At 40.4% G+C, this 23,360-nt stretch overlaps 1 protein-coding gene across 1 annotated transcript; it reads right to left on the reverse strand.

Moving 5' to 3' along the window:
* Positions 1–858: 858 nt before the first annotated feature.
* CYP2U1 (cytochrome P450 family 2 subfamily U member 1) lies at positions 859–23,145 on the reverse strand. Its single transcript, XM_012436486.2, has 5 exons — positions 22,656–23,145; positions 8,770–9,405; positions 6,842–7,003; positions 4,889–5,056; positions 859–4,153 (listed from the first exon to the last, which is right to left on the reverse strand). The coding sequence occupies exons 1-5, from the start codon at positions 23,143–23,145 to the stop codon at positions 3,975–3,977; spliced, it is 1,635 nt and encodes a 544-aa protein (XP_012291909.1). The 3' UTR covers positions 859–3,974.
* Positions 23,146–23,360: the final 215 nt, after the last annotated feature.

Here is a 23,360-nt window from a genome sequence, read left to right on the forward strand (position 1 = left end):
ACAATGCAGCAAAACTGAAGTAGATTTGATGGAACCACATTATTCAGTGTTCTCCTTTTTTTGCTACTGTTATTTTACTAAAACTCATACTCTGGTGGCATAGCCACAGTCACTGAAGCAGCAGACAGAAAACAGTGACAGGTTTGCCTGTATTATCACCTCTCTAGCCTACAGGGTCAATCACCTTCCATCAAACTCACTTAATTCTTCATTTGTCTAACGTATTTACTGATGCCTGCTCTGTGTAAGGTATCCACTCTGGTATGGTATCAGATACAGTTGGTCCCTGACATCCTCATGGGGTGGAGATGACAGAGATGATAGAAACAGAGGGTTTAAATAAACAAGGTAGTTGCAGTTAGGGACGAAGGCTCTGGAGGAAATAAACTGGGCAATGAGATTAGGGAGTTCTCAGGAAAGGCCACTTTGGATGCCTGGGGAGATGCTGTCTGAGCTGTGACTTCAGGAGGAAGAGTAGACTGTGGAAAAATCTGATAGGTGTCCCTCCACAGACAAAATAAATAGGGTTCAGGTATGAAAAAGCTCTTTTTCCTGAGCTGGGAAGTGTAAGTGGGACCAGCACTCAATACTTGGCCACAGTAGGCTCATGTGGGCCCATCTCCTCTTAATTCATGCTGGGTTTCTACATGGAATATAAGACACCTGGGCTGTGATGTAGTTCTCTAAGGAACTTCACTCCAAGGGGAAATTTTGAAAGAATTACCCTTGTTTCTAAGGACTGTGCTTACATTTTATTGTGGACATATGTCTTTAGACGCCTGTTCTCTTTTCGTTAACTTGACATCTGGTAAAACATAATTTTGTGTAGCAATTAAAACAAAAAAACAGACATAACACTTTCTCAGTTAAAATAGTTTAATAAAAGCATCAAAACTGTGCTAAAGATGAGAACCAAAACTGAGATATTAGGCAGACTTATAAAACAAAGTACAGTTATTTTTTCATTTCACATAAACTATGATGTGAAAATTGTAAATGCCAACATGTCTGAGAAAAGCATTAACAGTCCTTTTAGCAATTTACATATGAAGATGTTTTTTAAAGTGCCACAGCTTAAGGCATTATATTTTAAAGTTTAATAAACATCTAATTTCAACATCTCACAAAGAACAGACTTCTTCTCAAGTATGCTCTAAACTCTTTGGTTAGGAATACTGAAAATGCATGTATAATTTAAGGAGTAATACATTTGTTAATGCTTAGTTATTAGTGCAATTCAAAAGCATATGCATTCCATATCAAGAACAAACTGTCCTGCTTAAGGTACAGTGTGATCCACACTGTATCATCTCATCTGAAAATCTATACAGCAGACACCCCATCCACTCAGTTCCTTGCAGTTAGTCTATTAGCTTTTCTTTTGCAAAAAGCAAAATTCCTAAGACACCTAAAGATTAGTCTGTATTTCATTTATTTATAGTGAAGGTGTTTAATAATATTTCTAAAAGGACAAGAGCAGTATGGTAGACAATGTAAACAATGTAGAGTCAAAAACGAATCAATACTTTTATTGATAATCATTTTAAAATAATATTTTTTCTTCTTCCTCTGATTATGTTTTGATTAAGCTGATATTATTTTCATTTTTTGAGCTGCAAAAATCTGCGTAGGAATGTGCCAAATGAAAGGAAAAATCTAGCCTCATGTTCACAATTGCCCTGGAATGCCATTCACAGACTAAGATCTAACTACACAGAGTGTGGCTAATAGCAGATGAAGTCAGAAGTTAGGGAGATCTGGTGTCTCCATTTATCTGGAAAATGGAGCAAAGAGGGTGATCAGTCACAGGAGGCTGGTCAAACAGAAGTGTTTAAGTTCAGGGTTTCATCTTACGTTTAATTCTCAAAGTAACAACCACTCTGGATCTTTTCTCAATCTCTTCTCTATCAATCAGTAGGAACAGCAGTAGCTGCTTCTCTCCTTTAGGAAAGTGAATGAGAGGCCCCTGGATGTGGCCTAGTCTCCAGATGCTGGGAGCTTACATTCTGTTATATAAAAACAGCTAAGGCATCATTCGAAGTTTGTTTAAAATGGTTGTTTTAAATGATAAACACAAAAGTCCAGCTATTTTTTAAAAACTGGGTTTAACGGACATTAACAAATAACATGCACTGACTTTTTATCACCTTTAAGCAAAAACTAAAATCTTGAACAAAAAGATAGTAACAAAAATACAACCTGTAATAATTCAAATAAGGTAGGATTTTTCTCTTAAGTACACTTCTTAAAAGTCATTCAAGATGACTGGGCATCCACCGAGACCAAGGCACTGTAAGGGAGTCAAACAGCACATCTTCACCTCAAGGAGCTCAGCATGGGATGAAGATGGACATATACAACTCCAGCATGAGGCCAAGGGGGTAGTCTGCTATGGGATCAAGTGGTGGCAGAGTTGAGAAGTGGTTCTGAAAGCGTTCTTTAGTCACAGAAACCAGTAGGTTTGAAATGCTGTCATGTAACTTTTTAACTTTTTGCCTTACTTTCTCTAAGCCTCAGCTTCATCAGCTACAGAATGCCACCCTCTTAGTAGAATTTCTGTAAGAATTACAGAAACATACAAGTAAAGCATTAAGTGGAGAGCCAGCATGAGGAAAGGTTCAGGAATATGGTTGCTCATATTACTGCTATGCTTACTTCTGTACATGGAGCACTGTGGGAGAATAAAAGAAAGGGGTGGTCATTCTTTGGAGCATGTTCTCGTTGGGGGAAATCCTGGCATCTTGAGCAGGACAATTCTTCACTGTATAGGACTACCTTGACATTTAGCATCTGGTCCCATGGCAGCAGAAGGCCAATAGCACCCCCTTCATTATGATAACCAAGAAACCCACCCACACATTTCCAAACACCTTCTGAAAGGGTTACCACCTCTGCTGAAAACTGCTCTTCCAGAGGGGCCTTCTACATTTAGAAACAATTTAAGTTTTCTTAAGAAAAAGAATAAGAATGTCTTCCTGTCTTTGAGAGTATATTCAAGGATCAGATACATTGGGCCTGGTGGCAGGGAGGCTAGGACAGGAATGTTCAGTATAGTTTGAAAGCAGAATCCTTTCCTGATGAGTCCCAGTATCAAAATCCCCAAGCTCACCATTCAGGCCTTAAGTCAAAAGGTAGAGCTGCATCTTTGCAAATAACTCAGCAGAAAGGAATTCTGCCATGAAGCCACTTATTTAGCAAGGCTCACTTCCTGTAGTTGAAGTAGAAGGTAGACATATAAATTTAGACAATAATCCTACAAGGGATTTTTAAAAATCCTAATTTCTTTTTTCCTCAATATACACAACAGGGTCCACTTCATCCCATATCTACAAAAAGTAAAAACTAAAATCATAAAAAGATAGTAACAGAACAAGTCCAAAGAAGCTGGCATAGAATCTGTGCTGAGAAAAGTTCTCCCCCAGTATAACCTAAATCCACACTCATCTCTGACAAAGCATTCCAGTCTGAATACCACTTTCATGTTGTCACAGGTCTTTACAAGCCAGCAGGTAGATCTTCTTCTCCTGAATTTCTTCTCCAGAACTAAACAGCATTTTAGAGATATCAGAAAAGATGTAAGGCATTTCATCATCATTAGTGTTGAGAGGTAGAGAGAAGCCAATTTTTATTACTCTCATTTTACATATGGGATGTCTGAGGCACTGAGAAATGAGAAATTGGCCCATCCGTGGAAGCCACTGCAAATAAAATCCAGATCTCCTGTTTCCTAGGTACTTTGGTTTCTATCCCCTAAAATCACAGACCTGCATTACTAAAATGGCTCAAGTATCCTGCTGAGGAATCCTCCAAGATGAAAGCTCCCAGTGTGCTCTACTCTCCTTCCAATCTCTCCAATCTGAGCCTAACCTGGATCTACTGAGTTTCTGGATTCACTGTCTCTTGCAGTAGGAAGAATCTGCTTAGAAGGAGATGTATTTATGTATCTTTTTACCATCTCTTCTTGGAGATACTCTTCATCTCCTTGAAATGGTAATATTAAATGGATGTGGGGCTAAAGTTAGACCAAATCTTCCAGTCAGGAGGGGCTTCTTAGAATCCTTAGGTAAAGCAAATGTGAAACTCTGCATTAGGCTCACAAACATCAGGAATAATTCCATCTTTGCCAGTTGTTCCCCCATACACACCCGCTTCCCTAAAAATGAGATCAGAAAAAAAAATTAAGGATTATAATACCATCCCTTCTCCTATTTCAAAAAGTACAAATTTATATGAAATATCTAAATTGAGTATTTTAAATGCAGATTGAGTTTTTAAATCAAATTGCCATATATACCACATAGCTTCCTACAACATATGCTGATCAGAATTTTTATATATCAAATCCACATTTTAACTCCTACTCATAAAAACCTATCCTCATTCTAGACAGGAATTACAGACGGATCCAATGTGGCGGCTATCCTGTCTCTTCCATGCCAACTTATCTCTTTCCTTCACTTTTCCCTGAAAGATAAAGGCAAAAAAAATCCAGACAAGAATCCCTAGAGCCTCCCTTTTTCCATAGAAAGAATCCTATGTTCCTAATCTGGGAACCCAAAAGAGGAACTGTCGAGATTGGAGAGCCCATCCTCTCACCCACCAGACCAGATCAGAAATTGCTCTTAACCTCAGTAGCTCCCTGGGACCCCCCAAATCACCTGATCAGCTCTGAAAGTAAGATTTCCAGTCACATTTAGAGATTTAAAACCAATTGCTGTATTAAAATCTTAAACGAACATAGTGGAGATGCCTTATTTAAATTATTGATTTCTTCTTTTATATTAGCTTGCCAAGAAAGAAACATTTTTAAAACAATATGAAATAATAAAATACTATTTTAGTTCTACTTATTTTTAAAATTATGCAATTTTAAAAAAGTATAACTGACCTATCCCAAAAGGAATAAAGGTTTCTTTTTTAATTAGTTGTCCTTGGTCATCCAGAAATCGATTAGGGTAGAAATCCTCTGGTTTCTCCCAAATGGCTGGGTCTCTGTGTACTGACCACAGGTTGGGTAAGATTAATGTGCCTTTAGGAATGGTATACCCTTGGAGCACTAAAACAAAAGAAAACATATGGGTGTTATTCAGTATGCGTTTACTAGTAGTTCTCCCTAAACGCCATTTTCTGGAAAAAAAAAAAAAAAAAAAAAAAAAAGTTATATATCTAGCCCCTTAATTGGCTGAGACCAAACTGTGAGGTACTTGAGGGCAGGGATAAGATCTTATCAACTGGCATCCCTCTCCTCACACCATCCCAGGACTCACCTGAGACAGGGAGCAGGCAGTGCTTTGAATGTTGAGTTAATAAATTAAATAAAACCATAAAAACATTACAATAAAGAGAAAACACTAAAATAGAAACAACAGGGCATTCCAAGTAAACTTTCCCTAAAAATTAAAATTCCTAATATGTATAAAACTTAGTTTATAAGGTCACTTATGTCCATACAACAATGTGATGAGGACATAAACTAAGATAAAGAGATGTACAGGGAAGCCAACCCTGGCTCTTACCAACTGACAAGGCAATATGCACTTTAAACAATGCCCAAAAGATGCTGTACACACAGTCTATATAACTTGTACCAAAAAAACCTGTTACATGATCCAGTGTCATTTATAAGCAACAGCATGCTATACCTGTCTTAAATCTAGATCCAGCCCATTATATTATGGGCTATCTCCAGAGGTAAATTCCTTGTTAATAGGGATGTTTAAAGAGAGTCTGGACATGACTAAATAGACATATTTCACTGTAGGTGAGAGGTTAAAACTGGTGACTTTAGAATAAGATGGGCTTTTCTATTCTTTTTTTTTTTGGACAGGGTCTCATTCTGTCACCCAGGCTGAAATGCAGTGGCGCAATCTTCGCTCACTGCAACCTCCGCCTCCCAGGTTCAAGTGATTCTCCTGCCTTAGCCTACTGGGTAGCTAGGACTATAGGAGTATGCCACCACATCCAACTAATTTTTGTATTTTTAGTAGAGATGGGTTTTCACCATGTTGGCTAGGCTGGTCTTGAACTCCTGGCCTCAAGTGATCCACCCTCCTGGGCCTCCCAAAGTGCTGGGATTACAGGTGTGAGCCACTGTGCCTGGCCTTTTTTTTTTTTTTTTTTTTTGAGACAGAGTCTTGCTCTGTCACCCAGGCTGGAGTGCAATGGCACACTCTCAGCTCACTGCAACCTCCCAGGTCCAAGTGATTCTCCTGCCTCAGCCTCCTGAATAGCTGGGACTACAGGTATGTACCACCATGCCTGGCTAATTTCTGTATTTTTAGTAGGGATGGGGTTTCACCATCTTGTCCAGGCTGGTCTTGAACTCACGACCTCAAGAGATCTGTCTGCCTGCCTTGGCCTCCCAAAATGCTGGGATTACAAGCGTGAGCCACCATGCCCAGCCTTCTAATTCTTTAATATTATGCTTCAGCTGCAGAATTTTAAAAGTCGAAGTAAGATAACTTTCAGGCAAAATCCTTAACTCCACATTTAGACTAGCTCTTCTGACCTCCATGAAAAGGAGCCTTTGTCAATTCTGGAGCTTTTTCTGCCAACATAGCCAATTTAAATTGTGGCATTATTTGTTTTGCCAGTATAAGTGTGTATGCTCTGAAGGCTAGAGAGCTACTAATAAAACTAAGCAGTGGTGGAATTCTAATACAACAGTAATGCACAGCGGAGGGCTGGACGTTCCCTAGACATTTTATTGTCTATGATACAATGGTAAATCTTCAGAAGGATCAAGCTAGGCAGCAGTCACCACACCCGTCACCTCAACTACCCTGGATTAGAGGGCCCTGCTTCCATCAAGGGTATTCAAAGAGGAAAACCCTGGACTTGCCTGTGTTCTCCGAGGTCATATGAGGAATGGCGAGTGGCACCACCACAGTTAGCCTCTGCACTTCCATGATGGTGGCTTCTGTATAGGGCATCTGGGCTTTGTCCATGAGAGAAGGAGCTCGGTTGGTGCCAATGACCCTTTCAATTTCTTCATGAACCTTCTCTATGTAAAAAGGGAAGAATAAATCAGAAGATAAGCATGGGAGAGAGTTGAACCTGCCTTCCTCTGCATACTTTCCATCACCACTAACATATAACTGATCAGTTGGCAGTTCAGGCCTGACTCTTCCTCAGTGAAGCTGAAGCATTGGTCAGAAATTTCAAGTAGAGACAGCTAGCCCCAGGGTGCCTGTGCTACCCTGTGACTTATAAGTGGGATAGTAGAACATATAGAGGGGACAAAGAGAAAGCACTCTGGATTCAGGAGCATCCTAAGTCATACTCTCATATGAACATGGGATTGCTCTCTAAATAGACTGTGACCCCATGTGATAGCCTAAGGTGGCCTCCAATGAGCCCCATTCTTGTGGTTTATATCCTTGTGCAGTCCCCTCCCACTCTGTGCTAAGTTGGTCTATGTGACCAAGAGAATAAGAGAGAAGTGAGGGCATGTCACTTCTGAGACTAGATTATAAAAGATAGTGTGGCTCCTCATCTTTGCCAATCTCTCTCTCTCTCTCTCTCTCAGGTTGCTCACTTTTAGGGAAGGAAGCTAAGTGAAGCAGCCTTATGAAAGGGTCAGAGTGGTAAGGAACTTGGCCAACAGTCATATGGATAGCCATCTTGGACGTGGATTCTTTGGTCTCAGTCAGGTCTGCAGCCCCAGCCAACATCTTAACTCTAACTTCACGAGAAACCCTAAACTGGAAGTCATTCCTGGATTCCTGACCCTCAGAAAATGGGAGATAATATATGGCGGTGGTTTTTTTAAAGCTGGCAAACTTTGGGGTAGTTGTTACCCAGCAATAATTAACTGATTCAGGCAGGTATAATCACATGTATAGTAGGCAGAATAATGGTTCATATAAGATGTCCACACCCTAATCCCCTGGAGCCTGTAAATACAATACCTTACATGGCAAAAGGGACTAAACTGATATAATTAACTTAAGGACATAGAGATGGGAAGATTATCCTGGGTCATCTGGGTGTACCCAATCTAAGAACATGGGTTTTTCAGTCAGATAACCTTTGCCCGTTGAGTTCAGTCAGAGGAAGATGTGACTGTGAACAAATGGTTAGAGAAATGCAACACTGCTGTCTTCAAAGACAGAGGAAGGAAGCTATGAGCTGTGGAAGCCAGAAACAGCAAGGAAAATGACTCTTCTTTAGTGCCTCCAGAGAGGAATGCAGCCCTGTCAACATCCTGATTTTCAGCCCAATAAGACATATATCAGACTTCCAATGTGTAGAACTCTAAGAAACTTGTGTTGTTTTAAGCCACTCAATTTGTGGTAATTTGTTATGACAGCAACAGAAACTAATATACACCATACTCCTTGTATTCTTCTACTCTGAACCGCCACTGACTTTCAGGATCTATTGGGACTGAGGTGGTAGAACTACCTCAGCCTCCGAGCCTCTGTTCTCCAGTTTCACACACACAAAAAAAAGACGTGTTCAGATGAACATTATGATTCCTTCAATTCTAGAATGTCCTTCTCTAAAGGTCTTTCACAATCATAGATTTCACACAGAATCAGACCTGTAGAGATTTAAGCAGGGGTAAGCAAGTTACGACATTAGGCCTACTGTCTAGAAACTTGGGTTTCACTGTTAACATCTTACCAACTCCCTATGAGTAGCAAGTATTTGTTTCCCAGCCTGAAGACACTGCTCAGTGTTAGGAGCCACCAGATCACTGAGGTTGCTAATCCTGATTTAAATTACCTGGTTTTGCCATGAATAAAGGAAACAACTATTAATTACCTTGTACTTCGGGGTTCAGTGACATATACAGCAGGCACCAAAGCAAAGAGTTCGTTGTGGTATCAGTCCCAGCAATAAAGAGATCCCCAATGATATAAAATAAGTATTCTTCATCAAAACTGCTATTACTATTATTTTTCCTTTCCTCTTCCATGTGGAGAAGGTACATGTCTATGAAATCCTGAGGGTTCTCTCTATCCAGAGACTCTTGATGGTCTTTGATGATTTTTTTAAGGAAACTGGTTATATCCTTTTCAATTTGTCTTAATTCCTTAAATGGTCCAAAGGGAAGGTAATAAAGCCAAGGGCATATGTTGACCAGGAGAACTTGACCGTTCAGACAGATTTCTAGCCCTCGTGACATAAAATCAAGCATTTTCTTAAACTCACTATTGGTGTAATCAAAGCGCTGGCCAAAGCACAAGGAGCAGATGATGTTGGAGACGGCATTGCTGATGATGGAGAAAGGGCAGAAGGGGTCTTCTCCGTGCTTTTGCATTTCCGCTTTCACATATTTGAACTCCTCAATAATTTTAGGCTCCAAGCTAAGTTTTCCCAACCCAAAATGACGAAGAGTTGAATGAGAGAACTTCCTTTGTTGTCTCCAGATGGGACCATAATGTGCAAACACAACCCCTGCAAAGGGACACCAAGAAAGGAAGATGAGAAACAGCATTCCTGATAACGCTGAACAGGACGTACCATGGAGCGGATTCTATATTTTTCAAGTCACTTACGGAAGACTCCTCATATACAGCTAAAGACCACTAGTCAAGAAGAATGATTGGCAAAATTTAGTTATCAGGATAGTATGTGTTTCTAATAATAACAAAAATCATATCTAATTAAATTAGGAGAATTTGCTCTCAAGATTATTATAGATAGTAACTCCTGGTGAAATGAAAAGCAATGAGTTTCAATTTCCAAAGTTAGTGTGCATTTCAAAGTATTAGATTTCATAAGACTGAATCCAGGCTTAGAAAATTTCTCAGGTGGCCAGGTACAGAGGCTCATGCCTATAATCCCAGAGCTTTGGGAAGCTGAAGTGGGAGGACTGCTTGAGGCCAGGAGTTCAAGACCAGTTTGGGCACAGAGCAAGAGCCCTTCTCAAATAAATAAATAAATAGTAAGCCGGGTGTGGTGGCATGCATCTGTAAGCCCAGGTACTCAAGAGGCTAAGGTGGGAGAATCATTTGAGCCCAGGGGTTGGAGGCTGCAGTCAATTATGGTCATGCCACTGCACTCCAGCCTGGGTGACAGAGCAAGACCCTGCCTCTAAAAAAAGAAAAAAAAACAGAAAAATATTTCAGGCTATATATCCCCATATTCTAAAAACTCATATTCTAAACATTCTGAACTGAGGGATAATTATAGCAGCATATTAACATGAGGGCAGAGACCATATCTCCAGCTTCTTGCACAGTGCTTGGTACATAGAGGAGGCTGTTAAATATTGCCTGACTAAATGAATAACCCAACTAGATTAGAACTATTGGACATCAAAATTTGGAATCTAATAAACTGGCAGGTGATCTAAAATGTCTGTTATTGGCAGCAGCCCTGATTTTAAAACATATGAACTTGTTAAGGTCATCCACAACTACATCTTATTCGATTTTCACTTATACATCCCACCATCAAACTCCACAAAATTGCTCCCAGATGTTGTATCAAATTGTTCTCAAATATTCTTTGTTTTCTGTCACCTATTTCATCCTATTTTCCATGGTACACTCTTATCATTTCGGCTAGTTCTCCTTCCTTCCTACATTACTTTTGAATTCTTACTATGTGCCAGGCATGGGGGTTCAGTAGATACAGCTGCAAGTGAAATAAAGACCCTGCTCTGTGGTTAAATTTTCTCATATTCTTTAATATTCCTATGTCTTTCAATCTAAACATCCATGCAGTCAAATGTATCACACAATTTATCAGTTCTGCTTTCCTTGTTGGAATCTTCCAAATGCCTGCTCAAATCTGCAGTGGTTGCTCTGTAGGCCTTTGGTTCAGGTTTTATAACTTCTATTAGTTATCATTTAGGAATTTTCTTAGACTCTTCTGGTCAGGGCTGGGCGTGGTGGCTCACACCTGTAATCCCAGCACTTTTGGGGGCTGAGGCAGGCAGATCATCAGGTCAGCAGTTTGAGACCAGCTTATCTGACATGATGAAACCTAATATCTCCTAAAAATATAAAAATTAGCCAGGCATGGTGGTGCACGCCTGTAATCCCAGCTACTCATGAGGCTAAGGCAGAAGAATCGCTTGAACCCAGGAGGTGGAGGTTGCAGTGAACCGAGATCATGTCACTGCACTCCAGCCTGGGCAACAGAGCAAGACTCTGTTTCAAAAAAAAAAAAAAAAGATTCTTCTGTGTTGGAACCCATATCCTGAATCATATTCTTCTTTGTTTTACTCCCTGATTTTGCTGAAGCATACCCTCTGAGAAAGGATGCATGTGAGGGGAATTTCTAAAGACTTTCCATGTTATTTATTCTACCATTGGACTTCCTCAGAATTTTAAAGACATTGCTAAGACTGGACTGACTGATGAGCCATAAGATAGGTACATATTTAGTATGACTCGACATTGCAGATTACTCTCTGAAGTGCAGAGTACTCTGAAAGTTTATTCACTGAAGTCTTTAAATGTTCTCATTTGTTCAGAATAGTTGCCATCACTTGATACTTGTCAATGTTTTTAGTTTTGTCAATCAGAAGGCTGAAACGTATCTCATCTGATTTTTATTTGCATTTCTCTGTTACCAGTGGGTCACAGCGGCTGCTTATATGGTTGTTGGCCAGGTTTCCCATTCTGTAATTTGCATTTATCTGCTGTGCAACTTTCTTTTTCTTATATATTTGATATCCATAGCAGATCTTTTCTCTTATCATATGATTTTTTTTTTTACTTCTTAAATTGTATTATTTAATAAACAAGTTTTAAATATAGTGGGATTTGTCGGTCATTTTCTTTGATTTGTGCTGCATGTCTTCTTTTAGAAATCTCCTGCCATGGGTTCATAAACACATTCTCTACTGTACAAATTTAAATTTTGTTTTCACATTTAAGTTTCTATAATCTACCTGGAATTTATATTTGTGTTAGGTATACCTACCAATTGTGAGGTAGGAATCCAAACATTTTTTCCCCATGTAGACAACCTATTGTTCAAGCATGATTTGTCAAACGGTCCCCACTCCACCTTACCCTTCACCACCAATCTGTAATGCTATCTCTGACACACATTTCCTGTATACGGGTGGGCCAGTTCACAGGCTTTCTAGTTAGTTATATTGGTCTATGTGTTTATCACTGTGCTTAAAGCACGTTGTCTTAATTACTGCTATTTTATAATAAGATACAGACTTTATAGTTATTTTTTGTCTCTAATAGGGAAGTCCCTCTTCCCTACAAAACCTCGTTCTTTTTAAAAACTGTTTCAAAAACTTCAAAATCAGTTTCTCAAACTTATCTTGGGATTTTAGTTGGAACTGCATTTAATTTCTTTTTCTTTTTTCTTTTTCTTCTTTTTTTCTTTTTTTAAATACAGAGGTCTAGAGGATCCACAGAGCAAGGAGGTGTTTGTTGAGGTGCTAGCTGTGGGTGGAAGAGCCTAATAGGTGGTGACTGGCAGCTAAGTTGATTCCTGGGAGGGCTCAGGTTCATCCCCAGGCCTCAGCCCCACTCTGAGCCTGTTTTTCTCCTGATGTGGCCACCAAGACCCTAGGAAAGGCATAATTTCTGCTGGCAGAACTTGACTTGGATGCCCACTTTGTAGCTCCTATGTCTTCATTCTCGGGCAGATAGACTTAATTTCTAGATTAATTTGAAAACTGCCTTCTTTATGATGATTGAACTTGTAATCTAAGAATGAATCTAATCTTGCTTGTTTTTAAGTCTTTTAAAAATTGCTGGATTTGGTTTCCTAATGTAAGTTTTTTTAAAATAGTATATTCACGAATAACAATGGCTTATAGGTTTTCTTTCTCATGCCGTATTTGTCTGAATATACTGGCCTCCTAAAATAAGCCAGGGTGTAGTCTTTGTCTCTGAAATAATTTATCTAAAATTGGAATATGTTTCTACATTTCTCTTTTCCATAGGTTATTCTCTTCTTTTTATAATACATAAAGTTAGCCATCTGACTCATTAATTTTCAGACCTTTATCTTAATAAATAATTTAAAGCTCTACATTTACCTCTGTCTGGGTACGACTCTAGCTGCAATCCACAAGTGTTGTTCCATGTATTTTCATTATTTAGTTTTAAGTACAACAACAACAATAACAAAACAAGCTTCTATTTTGAGTCTTCTTTGCTATCTTACCTGGTTTATCTTATGCTGACATTTGCTTGCTTTTTTACCCTAGTATGTGGCCAATGAAATTTCTAAATAAAGTTGAGAAGAATGTTTGTCCAAGTAATTTTGAGGAATATGTCCTCCGTATATGTCCAATAGGGAAAGCTTGATAACAGTCAAAACCAAATTTTCTGTATCCTTAACAAATTTTTAACTGCTTGATCTCTCAACCAAATACTTACATTAAGCTGTTTTGCTATAATGGTGGACTTTTCAGTTTCTCTTTACAGTTCTATAAGTTTTTGCTAAAGGTAGATAAATATCAGTGTAGCTATACAGATTTATATTTATCTATGCTGTTAGATGCAGATACATGTTAGATGACATTGTTAGGTACATTCAAGCTTAGAATTATATCTTCCTGTTTTTTCATTTTTTAAAAAAATGGATCCTTTTATCATGAATGCCCTCCCCCCACCTTTTTTTTAAACAATAAAGTATCACTTAGAGTACATTTTGTCAAAAAGGAACCAGCTTTTCTTTTTAAAGTATTTTCTTAGTACTGTAAAACCTTTTCGTTTTGAACTTTTCTATTCCCTTATGTTGGGGGAATGTCTTTTTTGGGAGGGGAAAGACAGATTATGTCTCTTAAAACACTATATAATTGGATTTTAAAAAATCCATCCTGGCAAGCTGTCCTTTAGCCAGTAAGTTTAGTACTTTTACATTTCTTCTAATTACTCATTTCTAACATACTATTTTGAGATTTATCTGCTTTGTTAATTCCTGCCCCACCTTGTTCTCATCATCTTTTAGGTTGAGACAAACAGGGTGAATGTTCAATCTTACATTTTTTTTCCTTTTTTTTGAGATGGAGTCTCATTGTGTCACCCAGGCAGGAGTGCAGTGGCACAATCTCAGCTCACTATAGCCTCTACCTCCCAGGTTCAAGCGATTCTCCTGCCTCAGCCTCCCAAGTAGCTGGGCCTACAGGCACAAGCCACCACACCCAACTAATTGTTGTGTTTTTAGTAGAGATGGGGTTTTACCATGTTGGCCAGGATGGTCTCGATCTCTTGACCTCGTGATCTGCCTGCCTCGGCCTCCCAAAGTGCTGGGATTATAGGCATGCGCCACTGCACCCAGCCTACTCTTACATTTCTAACACGCTTAAAGTCTAGTTGAGTGGTTGTCAAACTACAGCCCAAAGGCCAATTCCAGCCTGCTGCCGTTGTACAGCCAGAGAGCCAAGACTAGCTTTTACACTTATAAATGGTTGAAAAGAAATCAAAAGAAGATTATTTTGTGATATGTGAAAATCATATGAAATTTAAATATTTCCTTTAATGTGAAATCAAGGGGCAAAAAAGAAATTCAAATTTCATGGTCTGTAAATAAAGTTTAACTGGAACACAGCCAGTTCATGAGTCACACTAATTTGTTTACATATGTTCTATGGCTGTTTTTGCATTAAAATAGCAAAATCTGCTGGGCATGGTGGCTCATGCCTGTAACCCTAGCAGGTTGGGAGGCCAAGGTGGGACGATCACTTGAACCCAGGAGTTTGAGACCAGCCTGGCAACACAGTGAGACCCTGTCTTTAAAATACACACACACACACACACACACACACACACACACACACGTGTGTGTATACATATAAATAAAATTAGCTGGGTGTAGGTGGCTCAAACCTATAGTTCCAGCTACTCAGGAAGCTGAAGTGATAGGATCACTTGAGCCTGGAAGGTCAAGGCTGCAGTAAGCTGGTATCATGCCAATGTACTCCAGCCTGGGTGACAGAAAAAGAAAGAAAGAAAAGAAGAAATGGCAGCATCAAGTATGTAGTTGCCACTTAAGACTGAGAGTGAGAAAACATTTTCTGTGCCAAGGTCTAGGCCAGGACAGAGAAATGTCCTTGCTTTCTTTTGTTGGTGGCCAGGGTTGTTGAGTGTTCTTTGTCAAACTTTCACCCAATTGAAGCATTTCAAGAGTTCTGTCTTTGTCTAGAAGCAACATTTCATTTTGCCAGGCTATATCTGTTTCCCACCTCCCACTCCCCAGCCAAGGCTCTCCAGAGCATTTACCTACTATTTTTTGCAAAGGTAGGTGCAGTGATAAGGACCTGATCTTATTTTATGTGCATTTCAAACTATCCTTATTCTCAGTCTACTAGCTCATTTCTGTCCTTACAATCACTGCTACCTCCAATTCCTAACACTTTTTGAGATTCTGCATGGTAAACGAGGGGAGTAGTTATTCTTTTGTCTCATACTCCACTGGCATTCCTCTCTGTAGATGCTTAGAGGTAGTCATCCTCCACTCTATGAAGTCACTTGCCAATCCTACAGCCACTTTGTCTTCAGGTGTTGTGGTGCAGAAATGTAGATATGTCATTTCATTTCATTGTGGATAGAGTGTGTGCTTCTGTTCTGCACCCCTCTGGTATGGTGTGTGATTGTTGAGACAAAGAAGGAATGGAAATGTCTTAACCACTCCTGAAACCAGAACTCTCCCTTTGTTAAATAAAGGCCCATAAACTATTTCCTAGGCTACCAAAGTTTAATCATTCCTCCTGTCTTTAACCATGACCAAATCTTCTGCTGCAGAGTATTCAGAGGCTAAGTGTTGTTGGGCCTCCTCTTTTCTTGGATAGAAAGGGTCTTCCACACCAGTTTCAGGATTTGATACCAATTCTACCTACCCTCTCTCCTTCTTTTTTTGAGATGGAGTCATATTCTTACCCAGGCTGGAATGCAGTGACACGATCTAGGCTCATTGCAACCTCTGTCTCCCGGGTTCAAGCGATTCTCCTGCCTCAACTTCCTGAGTAGCTGGGACTACAGGCACATGCCACCATGCCTGGCCAATTTTTGCATTTTCAATAGAGATGGGGTTTCACCATGTTGGCCAGGCTGGTCTCGAACTCCTGACATCAGGTGATCTACCCGCCTCAGTCTCCCAGAGTGCTGGGATTACAGGCATGAGCTACTGCACCCGACCCTGTCCTTATTTAATATATCACATATAACATCTCTGCTTTGTGCTGTTTATAAAAAAAAAAACATTATTTTTTCTTCATTAGGTCCTTGATCTTATCATCTACTAACCATTTTTTAAACTACACATTTGTATTTTAGAAATATATTGCCTAGCAAAATGGCTCCGAAGCAAAAATCAGGACTCTTTTGGTTGGGCTTAACAAAAATATACTCTCAAGCTAGTTCATCGAACAGGCCAGTTAGACTATGGAATGAAAAAACAGGAAGGAAAGGGTATTGCCACTTTGGGAAATGCTAAATGTCACAGAACTCTTTCTCCCTGCATCTGTTTTTCCCTCCTCTCTCTCTGTCTTCATTCTTTCCAACTGCAAACCAGCTTTTCAATGAAACGTGAGCTATCCTGAGATTCCCGTTTTCCCAGTTTCACCACCAAAAGGAAAAGCTCTCTATTTTCTAGATTCAACCTGAGAAATTCTGGGGAAGGATTCAAATGCTTCAGCAAGGTGTCCTATGGTGATACCAACTTGGGACACCTGAAATTAATTTTGTGGCTTGAGGTTTCTAACTATTCCATGCTATTCTTATCCCAAAACTATGTGAGGATAGATGTGTAGTTGTGAATTGCTGAGTTCTGTGCCTAGCCTACAGACTAGCCAGTTACAAAAAGGTTAGAAATTCTGATCAGTCCACCTTTGGTCAGTGTGTCCCTCAACTTATCACTGTGGCCAAGAAGATGACTTCAGGTGAAGATATGGCATCTCCTGTTCCAACCAAAGTTAAGGGTAAAGGGACAGAGGTAAGGAATAAAGAATTCCTCAGAAGAAGCAGGTATTCTTGTCCAAGGAACAAGTGGTAGGCAGTGGAAACATAAAAATCCAACTCAAACCAAATAAAGGATATACTAAATTGACACATTCTCACAAAGGGATATTATACAGCTCCTAAGAACTTTACAGGAGTCTATTTAATAATATGAAAATATGTTCATGATTCTTTCAGTGATAAAAAGCAATTTAAAAAATTATGAAAATTCCATTTTAAGGAGGCAAATATATTTTTAAAAATACATGTACATGTAGAAAAAAGACTGGAAGGTGATACATAAAAATGTCAATACTATCTCGAAATAATGCTGATCACAGATGATTTTCAGTCCTTCTCATTTTCCATGTTTTGTTTTCCAGTAACACATACTACTATGATAAAAAATATGCAAAATACATCAAACATGAAGCAGTTTTACATTGACCACATATATGTCTTTACCTACTGAACACAGAGGGTACTGTACACTGATTACATTCACCCTTTCCTTCCATGGGATCATAGAAGCGTTCCTATTAGGGGGAATTCAGGCCGTCTCAATGTGAATGCATAACTATTTCAAAATCATTTCGAACACCTATTTTATTGCATACTCAGTTAACTTGTTTTCCTCATTCATTTTCAAATTCCCCAGATGAACTTTCATTTTCTGTTTATCTTTTCCTGATTTCATTTTGCGTCTTGTTCCTCTTTCAGATATATATCAGACTGATCTATCCCATACTTTTAAACTTCTTCAAAATTTCTTTTGCCTTCTTTTATGGCCTTTCTTTTAAGGCCTTCCAACTTGCTTTGACTCTTGCTCCAGGTCTCCAGTGATATTAACTGAGCCATACCAGGTTTTAAGAGTCAAATCAGTATTTCTTTTTCTACTTTCACAACCACTATCCTACAAACATTGGTGTTAGCATAGTTTGTAAGAGCGAAAAAATGTAAAATTTACCTAATCTTTATCAACAGTGAAAGAGAAATTATATGATCCCATTTTATTCAATCTATTTGGTAGAATACTGCACAATACAGATAAAACATAACACTTTTAAATAACAAAAGCTAGTTAGAGAAAGATATGTTTAAGTATCCAACATATGTAAGTTTTAGAAGACCATATCAAATAAAGTTCTGTATTATTTATGAGTCTGAAGCAAATCTGAGCTGCAGATAATCAAATTTATACTATTCTTTGAGCTTTATATCTGAATACATTATAATAAAGATGTGATGTATACAAACCTTTTAGAAGAAACAGATCACATGTCTCAGCCTGTTTTGTGTTGCTAAACAGGCTGGGCAATTTATAAAGAACAGAGATTTATTTCTTACAGTTCTGAAGGCTGGGAAGTCCATGAGTTTAGCACTGGCATCTGGCAAGGGCCTTCATGCTGCATCATCCCATGGTGGAAGGCAGAAGGGTAAGAGAGGATGAAGAGGGAGAGAGAAAGGGGGCCAAACTCATCCTTCTTATCAGAAACTCACTCCCACAATAACTAACCCACTCTGGTGATAACAGCATTAATCCATTGATAAGGGCAGAGCCCTCATGACCTAATTACCTTTTAAAGTTACCACCTCTCAACATTGTTGCATTAGGGATTACATTTCCAATACATAAACTTTTGGGGACACCTTCAAACCACAGCAGCACACTTACAGCGAAATACTCCTTTGGTAGCCTTAGCTCTGATTTTGTAATTTTCTTTTCTTTTTGTGCTTAGGAAGTGCATCAATCAGCATGATGGACACAGCATCTTTATGGCCTGTCTAGTTTACTGTAGTTTTTATGGGCTTAAGAAGAACACCAACTTGTCTAATCATGAAAATGTGAAAAATTTAAACATAATAAACTTCCTACATTCTAGAACTTCTCAGCAAATGTGTTAAGTCAGCTATTTCTAGCCTCTCTTTGCACATCACTGTTTATAAAACATACCCTTCTCTGCTAGTCTCACCAACTTCAGCAGCAAAGTTCTTTCAAAATATAATAAATATTGAATAATGTTATTGGCCTTTAGTTCCTAACATAATTTCTTTTCTCTTATGGCCTACACATCTTTTTTCTGGACAATATCACATTTACTCCTTTGCTACTGGGCACAGTAGCCAACGGTGGTGTGCGCCGTCCTCACATCTTGCTGAGCTGAACGTCTTGACTGTAGTCACAGCGGCCTCTCTTCTTCAGGCTAACAATGCCGTCCATTTCTTGATCTGGGAAGTCCCCTCACAACCCATCTGCCCCCTCATCCTTTGATGATCATCTTGAAATAAACTCACATCCTCCCTTTTTATTCTTCACCCTTGAAAGAGTTCTATTTAAAAAAATCCTCTGCTAGCTACATTTTCTTATTGAGATGATCTGTTTTTCATTCCAAGTTAAGTCCACAAGCATTTCCTTTGTGCCATATGGTTCTTGCCTTGCATTATCCTGTCAGCACCTTCTCTCCTGTCAGCAAATTTCTCTCATTAATTCTTTTACAGCACATTCACCCAACACACACCAGAGCAGCACTGCCTAAGAAAGTCCTGTCTCTTGGGGGAATAAATACTTTAGTTGAGATACTGAAACACTAAATTGCCCCCAGGCTCCCAGCTCTTTTCTAAATAGAGATTTAACAATAAACAGTGGTTGAACTAATGCTTAGAAATGACCTTGTTATAGATTCTCAACCAGACAGTAGTCACCAAGAAGCACTCTGATAAACTTCACTGTGATAAACTGTTTTGTTAAGAAGTGGGAACTATACTGTTAGGATCTCAAAGAAGAAAATCTAATTCCTGCCTTAAGAAATTCAGAAGAGACAGACACACAAAACAAATTACAATAAAATGTGGTAGGTACATCAACAGATGCTTGGATGCATGAATTCATTCGTCTTTTGGTTATCTATTCTGTGCCAAGAAGTAGGGATACAGTGGTTAACGAAAGGAAGAAAGTCTCTGCCCTAAAGAAACTCACATTCTATTGGGAGGTGGGAGTGGTAATAGGCTAAATACTTTCCAGTGTTTAATGAGAAAAATATGAATGAGACAAAATAAGAGATGGTACTTGGCATTGACCAAAATAGTGCTGAAAGGTGACAATTGGCCTGAGAGGCCTAAGAGATGACAAGCAATCAGTCAAGTAAGAAGTTATTCCAGGCCCAAAGAAGACAAATGTCATACCTTGAGGCAGGCCCAGGCATGGCAGAAATCAGCTTAGTGTGTCTAGAATAGGAAGGCCAGGTTGAAATATACAGGTGAAGGGAGAGCTGAAAAAGAGAAAGGCAGCAGCCAGATCCTTCAGGCCACAGTAGGTCAGCTATGGAGTGGGGAGGCAATTGGTTTCAGCCAGAGAGCTACATTATTTGATTCCTGGTTTATGTAAGAGATCCTTTTGGCTGCTCTGTGCATGAAAATCTGGAGTGGAAGCAAGCAGGCTAGTTAAGAGGATTCTAAGGTATCAGATTAGAAATTATGGTAGCTTTAGAAAAAAAGAAGAAAAAATAAATGATGGTAGCTTGGATGAGGGTGCTGGCAGTGGAAACGGAGAAAAGTGGTTGGATGTAGCACACATATCTGCTGTTGGAATCGATAAGACTTATGGATTGATTGGAAGGGACTGGGAAGGTCTTAAAATGAAACAATGGTATCATAGAAGTTCATCTCGTTCTGCAGGGTAGGGAAGCATCTCAGGGAACACAGCCTCAAAGAGGTAACATTTAAGCCCAATCTTAAAAGCAAGTGTGAAAAAAAAAAGTGTTGGTGAGGACGTGGAGAAAGTGGGACCCCTGTGGGAATGTAAACTGGTGTACCCACTGGAAAATGGTATGGCAGATCTTCAAAAAATTAAACACAGAATTACCACACGATCAAGCAACTCCTAGGAACTCAGATATTTGTACCTTCTGTTCATAGCAGCATTATTCACAATAGCCCAAAGGTAGAAGCACAAGTGTTTATCAATGGATGAACAGGTAAACAAAATGTGGTATATAGTTGACCCTTCACATTCGTGGGTTCCACATCTGTGGGTTCCACCAACCACAGATCAAAAAAACCGCATCTGTACTGAACGTGTAGACTTTTTTCTTGTCATCCCTTAAACAATACAGTGTGACAACTATTTACATAGCATTTACATTGTAGTGGGTATCACAAAGATTCTAGAGATGTTTTAAAGTATCCAAGAGGATCTACATAGGCTATATGCAAATACTACACCGTTTTATATCAGGGACTTGAGCATCCTAGGGTTTTGTTATTCACAGAAGTTCCTGGAATGAATACCCTACAGATAAGGAGGGATGAATCTGTACATATGACAGAATATTATTCGGTCTTCAAAAGAAAATTTTCACATATGCTGCAACATGGATGAACACTAAGACATTATGTTAATGATTTTTAATGAGTAGGAATAAAGACATAATACTTTAAATGCCCCACTGAAAAACGTCACAGTTCACACCTTGCCCACTGCATGCCTTTGGAATACTACTTCTACCTAGAATGCTATTCTGAGAATTCATGGCTGCCTGGAGAAAACTTAACTGCTTTTCTTTTCTTTTTTATAAATTCTGGTGAAATATATAAAATTTACCATCTTAAGCATTTTTAAGCACACACCTTAATGGCATTAGGTACTTTCACACTGTTGTGCAACCATTGCTAACATCCATCCACAGAATTTTTTCGTCTTGCAAAACTGAGACTTTCTGTCTCTATGAATTTACTACCCTAGGAGACACCTCATATAAGTGGATCATACAGTATTTGTCCTTTTCACTTAAAATCCTAATGCAAAACTCTGGCTTTATCAGATTCTGAAAAGCCTAGATCTCTCCTTGCCATGTTCTAGGGACAGGAAATTGCATTCATTTATTTAATAGATACTTGAGCTCCTACTATGTTTCAGGCAGTAATGACTCTGTCCTCCTAGATGTCAGTCCAATGGTGAAGACTGACATCCAGGCCTAAGGTCATAAAGTTAGTAGCTTCAGTTTTAAAAAGTGCAGTGAAGGAAAAATGCTTGGGCAAGGGACCTTGTTCTAACAAGGGAGCCTACCCTACTTGCAGAGGCCATGAGAAAAGGCTTCCCTGAGGAAACGGCATTTAACACCTAACTGATGGGTGGGAGTGAAGAAGAAAAGAAGTCAGAGACCTAAGCCAGCCAGTAAGACAAAGGGGGACGGTAGAGACAGGATAGACTGGACATTCCATTGCAGCAGATAACACGTTTCTCAACCCGCAAAAATGTCCAGTTAGACTCCCATACGCAGGAATCAGAGGCTATGAACCAGCGCCCGAGGTTTGGTAACAGGCTTCTACTGTGTTTTCTGGACTTTTTATTGGAAAATATCTTCTTAAGTTCTTGCATTCGAAACTGACAAGGTAAAAAGAATATCCTTCCCTCTTTTTAACATGGGGGCCAAAGTTTCTCTCCGAGGTCACAGCTCGTGGAAAGGGAGACTACTTTTGCAAAGATGGAACCTGGCTTGCCACCTTGTCCCTCCACTATCCCTATTACTTTCTGTCAACCTCCCGATGAGTTTTCTACTTCTTATCTCGTAGTGTGAACAAGTCACGTGTCCATCACTACTTGATGGGATCTTAAAGGCATCAGGAAGGAGAGGCGCAGCTGCCACCGTCAGTTGTTCAGGATGCAGGTGTGAGGCAGGCTGGGCACGCGCGGCCGGAATGGGCACAGGAACCGCAGCCTCCACGCACCTGGAGCCTCATACCAGGCATCTGCGTACCCACAGCCCGCGACCCCCAGCTCACCCTTCTCCTTGGTTACGATGGAGATGAGCGGCACTCGCGGGCGGTCGCTGAAGACCTCGGCCTGCTGCACCAGTGCCTCGCGGACGCTGTGGAAGTCGCTGAGGACCACCACCAGGTAGTGGCCGATAAAGAAACTGAAGATGCTGCCGTACACGCGGGCTAGGTGAGCCAGGAGCACCTGTGGGCCCACGACCGAGGGATCAATCCCTGCGGCCCTGGTCCTGCTGCTCAGCCAACTCCGCCGCCGGAGGAAGGGGGGCAGCAGCACGTGACCGAAGTTGCCCACCAGGGGCCAGGGCGTGGGCCCGGGCGGGATGCCCCGTGCCCGGCGCCGCCGCAGCCAGCTCCAGCCCAGCAGCGCTACGAGGCTGCACAGCAACAGCGCGCAGCCGCTCGGGTCCAGCCGCAGCAGCCCCAGAAGGGCACGCAGGAGGCGCGTGGGCCAGGGCGGGTCCTCAGCCGGGGGCTGCGGCGGCCCGGGAGAGGACATGGTCGGGGCGCCGGCACTCTCGGGTTCCCCTCGCTGCCCGTAGGAGACGCGCACGCAACTGCTCGCGCCGTGTCGCCGCTGTCGGGCTCTACACTGGAAGGTCGGGGGCGGGCAGGGAGCGGAGGAGCGCGCCCCGGATTGGCTGCGCCGCGCGCATTCTCCCCGCCGCCTTCACTCAGCGAGGCCCGGGCGGAAACCGGGGACGCGCCCGCTGC

The sequence above is a fragment of the Aotus nancymaae genome, unplaced genomic scaffold, assembly GCF_030222135.1.
Source record: "Aotus nancymaae isolate 86718 unplaced genomic scaffold, 86718_ANA_hifiasm-v0.15.2.pri h1tg000033l, whole genome shotgun sequence".
Lineage (NCBI taxonomy): Eukaryota > Metazoa > Chordata > Mammalia > Primates > Aotidae > Aotus > Aotus nancymaae.